This window comes from Lygodium microphyllum, chromosome 20 (assembly GCF_053477565.2).
Source record: "Lygodium microphyllum isolate KBCC chromosome 20, Lygodium_microphyllum_v1.1.10, whole genome shotgun sequence".
In the NCBI taxonomy this organism is placed as follows: domain Eukaryota; kingdom Viridiplantae; phylum Streptophyta; class Polypodiopsida; order Schizaeales; family Lygodiaceae; genus Lygodium; species Lygodium microphyllum.
The window spans coordinates 137,797,102-137,803,341 of record NC_141154.1 but is presented as its reverse complement, the minus strand read 5'-3'; the positions used below and the strand labels follow the sequence as shown (position 1 = coordinate 137,803,341).

The window sequence follows — 6,240 nt, the reverse complement described above, 5'->3', positions numbered from 1 at the left end:
CTCAATTATCTCCTCCTCATCCATTCCTTTCAGAGATAGCTTCCTCTTTGTCATTTTGACCAGAAAAATATTTATCCCTGAAAAAAAAAAGTAGAAAAGAACCAATATCCAATAAAACAAGATGATATCATGGAAAGAGGCCCCAACATTGATTTTCCAAGACAAAAAAATCAAAACAGGAGAATTTTTTTAGTTGACCGGTGAAACGCGAAAATTCAAGTGTGTAAGGCAAATGCCTGTGAAGGAATCGCGTTTCATCAGACACTAGCTTGAAGACAAAAATTATTCTAAAATGTGGCCGGTGAAACGCGATACTAAGAAAAATATCATCAACAGAGACATTGTCTCGCGTTTTACTTGTCAAAAATTGCAAATGAAGAAAAGAAACATGAACAATAAATAAATTCTATGGAAACACACAAATTGATGATATAATCATTTTTGGAAAAGATATGCTGCATTTGAAAGATAGAAAGCACATAACATCTTTAATTGTTTAAGTGTTATAAAACATTCTTTCTATATTAATCAAATTTATTTTGTTAAAATGCTTGTAATAAAAAAAATTGTTACCTATCAAAGATTGTTGAACTGCTCTCCACACAGGATGCAAGGACCTTGAAGGGAAGTCGAGACGAAATTTTGGCAGAGAAGAAGACAATGTCGGAGAAATGGGTTTGAAATGCTTTTATATCGACCGTTAAGCATGTGGTGATAGTTCCAACGAAAAAGTTTGTGTAATAATGGAAATACACGTGTGTGACTTAACACAGCGTAATAAACTCCTCAGAAGACGTGCGCATTCTCTTTTTCCAAAAATACATTTTACGTGTGTTAAATAACCCTTTTCCAAGTAAATAAAAAATTCCGATAAGCGAGGGTACGTCACACGTGTGTTATTAACACTTTGCGAAGAACGTTGAGTCCATGCAAATTCACCGCCTTCAGCTTTCATCGCATTTCATCGCTACTCCATCTTTGTTTTTGGTGTTCCTTCCAGTCTCCACGCATTTCCTTCCAATCTCCAAGCATTTCACTGCTTCCCCAACAAAGCAAACCTACAAGCATATTGTCATCTTTAGGCTGAGATTGTGAAGAACAAGCTAAGAAGAAGGTATGGTTTCTGCATCTTGCTTTTCAATAACAAGCTCCATTCAATGCATTGTTTTGATATTTTTCCTTAATCCTTTATGTTATTATTAGCTCATGACCACTACAAAAGAATTTTTTCCACAGTGAAAGCATTCCTTAATATTGTGGATATTTAAGAAAATCTTACTGTGATCTGCATGAGCTATCTGAAATCCATGCTGCTGTAAATAATTACTTATCTGAGAATTCCATGCTCTCGGTGACTGTTTCTTTCCTCCCTAATTCTATGGATATTTTAAGTAATCTTAAAAGCTTTCCTTGGTCAATTTTTATGCTATTCATGAGCTGTCCGGTGAAACGCGAAAATAAGGTACTTCAAGCAGGTTTCCTGGCTTAAATTCGCGTTTCACTGGACACAATGGACAACAAGTCCGGTGAAACGCGAAAAGAAGCAGCTGCAAGGAGGCGCCTTGCTTGACACTCGCGTTTCACTAGACAGCTCGAGAAAAATTCAGCTGATACGAGAAAATGCCATGCAGCATAGATAACTCTTGTCTGGGACTTGCGTTTTTCTTTACATGCTGGAGAAGAAGTAACATATGTTTTTTTGGCAGATGGCTAGGACTAAGGCAACAGCAAGAAAAGAGAAGATTGATCCTAGGGATTTAGCATCAAAGATTCATCAGTCTTCAAAGCCTCAGAAGCTCTCTAGAAAGTCAAAGCCAAGGAGAAGGTTTTCTCAAAATGTCAGGTGTCTAAGGGAGATTAGGAAGGCAGTAAATGCTCTTGACAATGCAATTCCAAAGTTGTCTTTTCAGAGGCTTGTTAGGGAAATTTGTGACATATATAGTTTGGATAGTTTCAGATGGACAAGAACAGCTCTTAATTGTATACAAGAAGCCACAGAGGATTTTCTAATTGAGTTTTTCCAAGATGCCTACATTTGTGCTGCTCATGCTCATAGGCTCACACTCATGGACAAGGACATGGTAATTCTTAGGAGGCTAAGATATAGATTTTCAAAGGTCCTTGAGCCAATTCCCCTCACTGATATGAAGACATTTAATATCCTTAATGTGCCCCCAGCTAGAATAAAGAAAGATGATTCTGGTGTTAGGGTTGAGGATGTCACCCATGAGAAGGATACAAGGCAACATGAAAAAGAGGAGAAGGCTAAAGAGGAACAAGCAGATAAATGGAGAGAGTATAGGAGGCAAAGGGTTGAAGAAAGGGAAATAGAGCAACTAGAGTCCTTTGAAAATGAGCTAGCCACCCTTCTTGAAGCAACTAATCCAAAAGGATTCAGTGTGTTTTGTTTCTTACCTGGTGACTTAGGCAAAAGAACTGAGGTTATCTCCTTTGATGCTGCATGTGTTCAGATTCTTAAGGATAAAAGAAGAGAAGTAAATGACAGTCTTATTCTTGCTGGCCTAAGGTATGTCCATCCATAATTACTTATACTTTTTGATATTTTTTTAGCAATAAGATTTTTCTTGTTTATACTCACTATTTCTATGCCTTTTCTAGGTGTATAATGCATGAGTTTCCTTTGGATATACAACAAAAAATTGAGGTTTTTGATCCATCTATCTCATTCTTTATGAGGAATGAGCTTGATGCAAGTTTTATTGAGCACTGGCTCAATTTGATTGACTTCGATACTTTGGAGCTGCTTATAATTCCATATAATGAAAAGTAAGTGATTCAATATTCTATTAGAGTTTTTGAGATTTTATCCTACTAATTTGTTGAGATATGATTGCTTTTAGTTCTCATTGGAGCTTGATTGCAATAGACCTTGTGGATAAGCAATGCTTTTTAATCAACTCTATGAAAGGAAGCCATGGAAATGCTAAATTGTAAGTTATATTATCCAAGGGCTCCTTGATATTTCAATTCTTTTTTTTGTAAGTACTCTAAATTTCAACATATTTTATATACAGAGGTGCCAAAAGATTAATTGAAGAGCTAGAGAAAAGACCCCCTATGCCATCTGATTTGCTTGCAACAATGCAATATAGACAAGTTGCAGTAAGTTATTCATTAAAATAATTGAAACATGAGTTTGTTCTATGAACTACCATTCGTCCTCTTTATAGTTTTACTTTGTGTTGGTGGTTGCAGTGTCCCCATCAGGATGATAGCCATTCTTGTGGCTGGAGGGTGATTGCAAATGCTAGAAGAATGGTTAACTTTGTTTATCTTAATGATGATAAACATGTAAAGGTAATATGAAAGATGCTAAACTTTAAGATAGATATTAATTGCAAATAGTCCATTGATGATAAAAATATAGTCTATTGTAAGAACAATAATGAACTAAAACTCTTTTTTCTATAAATGTGTGACAGTTTTTGAAGGATTGCTATACATCTGAGCATATTTGGTACATCAGAGCAAAGCTCTTGAAGTATATGATAATCAATTGTATACAACCAACAACAGAGATTGGTGGGGATTTGCACCATGAAGGAGATGCGGTGCCTATAACCACGGAAGGCAAATCCACAGCTTCAACACCTTCTATACCCAAGACATCAAAGAAAGGCAAAAGGACTCCTAGAAAGAATAGTTCTCCAAAAAAGAAATAGCTTTGCCATATCGCCTTGTAGGCCTTCATATATAGAAATTTGCCCTTCAGCCCTTGTATATCTCATAGAGATGGCAGATAGACATCTGCTACAAAATTTGTACATGTATTTTATATTGATAGTAAAGATATCTTTTCTTGAATGTCATTGCAGTGTATTTTATTTTCTCTCCTTTTCGATATCTGCAAAAAATAAATTACAAATGTTTGTTAGTTAGAAAGTGAGATCTTGATATACATCTAAGTAGATATAATATGATGTGAAAACTTACTCGTTTCTTGTCAAGTTGGAATACAAAGGAGCATGGTAGTTCAATGTCTTCATTTTGTAAATCCATCCTCACTTGATGTAGCGTACATGATTTTCTGATCTTTAAGATTGCAATAATATACTCGTTGAACCAAATATCAAGATCCACAATAGGATCCTTGCTGAAATCATTAAGATTCTGGTCTAAAGCAACTAGACTACTACCAACAAAATGCCATCGACTATAGTAAAAGCTAAGGATAAAATTTTGAGTAGCAATCATATATTTACAAGCTATAGAGTCTTGATCTATCTTACATATAATTTTTCCTTCTGTCCTTGTATCCCATCCTTCATCAACAAATTGTATGATATGATCATATGTTAGTCTCTTCACTGAAAGCATGGTTTTTGTTATTCTTATCTCCATATTAGAGAAGAAATCAATAAATATATTAATAGGCATAAATAAAGTAACTTTGCTTAGCCTACTTGAGATATTAGATTTTAGTGCTTTCTGGATCTCAGAAAATATCTTACATCTATAGCCCTCACTAGTAGCTGGACTTGGCAAAGGCCACTCAAAGCTTGAAAAATCTGGCAAAGGAAGGAGTTTTATTGATCCCCATTGGCAACACCGCATAGGAATAACATAAGAATGGTCATAAAAGAATATTCCATTCTCTGCAAGCTCTGTCTTCTTTCTACCTCTATACATTTCTTCTCCAATTGAACCATGTATAACATCAATAACATCAATAATAGATTCCACTGGTTGCCATTCCTCAAGATTAGAGGGATAGACATCTACAAGACAAACAAATATTATAATGGAAAAACCTAAACCATGTTTAAGAAAGGAAAAACTTTAAGAATCAAATTCTTACAATTTGGTCTATGCATTGGAAGCTTTGAAGATCCAGGTTTCAAACACAGCTCTCTATGCATGAACACATGTTGCACTAGTACCTCTTTGATACTATTCTTATTTGCTCCAAGCTTAAAATCTCGGATTCTGCCCTTCCAAGCAGAGATAAACGAGCTCTCATGTCTTTGCCTTTTTCCACGTTTTGCTTGTTGCATGGTGATCCAACTACCTTTGCTAATGATAGTAGGAATCCATCTTCCATCAGTTTGGAATGAGTTAAACACTGATATGGATGTGATTTGGGAGCTTGGACGCCTTGTTGAAGGTCGAATTTCTGTATCCATGGTAGAAGAGAGAGATACATGCACACAGCGAGAGAGAGAGAGAGAGAGAGAGAGAGAGAGAGAGAGAGAGAGAGAGAGAGAGAGAGAGAGATAGAGAGAGAGAGAGAGAGAGAGAGGACTAGGCTATCATAACGGAGGGAAAAACAATAGAGGAATAAAAGAAACGAGGGAAAAAACTGAGCGCCATGCTTTTCACCAATTTGAATTTCGATTACATCAGTCATTATCATTAATCTAGAAACATCATTAAATAAAAGTAGCCGAGACTCTATGCCATTAATGCAAAATATGTCATAATCACGAATATAAGAGACTAAAAATACATAATAAAAATACAAATTCGTAATATTATCATATTTATATATTTTTGTAAAATGATTTTTTATTTTTTTTAAATTAGAAGTTCCGTTACGGAGGCTTTGCTCTTATTGGTCTAGAGCACTCTCTCTCCACATCCTAAAAGGCATTTTCGAGACCTCAAAACTCCCCTAATGTGATTATGATGACGACGGTGGCGAGGGAGATGGAGGCGGTAGCAGCGTGGCGTGACCAGGTCGGCGGCGACTGTGGACTGACAATGGGCAGCATGACGTCCTTCTTCCCCCTCTTCCCTCAAGCTTGGGGAGGGGATGTTCTTATAGGTATAAGGGGGGAGGGGTAGCCACACACGTGGCAGGGTGCATGCCCTCCTCCCCATGCGCCTCCACCACTTAGCTCAAACTCCCTCTCCCCACCATGCAACGGCTGAAGGGGAGGGAGTTTATCCATAAAATTTTTTTATCCATTATCCCTTTTCCCCCCCTTGAAGGGGTTTTCCCGCATGGAACTATGGCTTTTGAGCCACGGCCTCTTATGCACAACCCGGGCTGGAGTTTGCTAGTGCACACGGAGAGAGCACTTAGCCCAAAATTTTATTATTGTGGGAGATTACTTTAAGTTGCTCTTGCGCGGGATGTGCGGGGTCTAGGATCATTAATATTTCGTGCGAAAATATTACAAGAACACATTAGATTACATCATCTTTTATGAGGCTACCTCAATGGTGCAATTATTTGGTTATATTAATGTTGACTAGGTAGGCAATGTGTTTGATAGA

The 6,240-nt window shown here is 36.8% G+C and overlaps 1 protein-coding gene across 1 annotated transcript; it reads left to right on the top strand.

Annotated features, from left to right (window-relative positions):
* Positions 1 to 3,059: 3,059 nt before the first annotated feature.
* LOC148019458 (uncharacterized) lies at positions 3,060 to 3,683 on the top strand. The gene is made up of 3 exons (XM_087701351.1): positions 3,060 to 3,123; positions 3,217 to 3,318; positions 3,444 to 3,683. Exons 1-3 carry the CDS (start codon positions 3,079 to 3,081, stop codon positions 3,681 to 3,683), a joined length of 387 nt encoding a protein of 128 aa, XP_087557477.1. The 5' UTR covers positions 3,060 to 3,078.
* Positions 3,684 to 6,240: the final 2,557 nt, after the last annotated feature.

Bases quoted from the DNA above. Each gene is read 5' to 3' on its own strand.
- LOC148019458 (XM_087701351.1), top strand. From the start codon at position 3,079: ATGCCATCTGATTTGCTTGCAACAATGCAATATAGACAAGTTGCA. The intron at 3,124-3,216 runs GTAAGTTATTCA...TGGTGGTTGCAG, and splicing joins TGCAATATAGACAAGTTGCA to TGTCCCCATCAGGATGATAG. The intron at 3,319-3,443 runs GTAATATGAAAG...AATGTGTGACAG, and splicing joins ATGATGATAAACATGTAAAG to TTTTTGAAGGATTGCTATAC.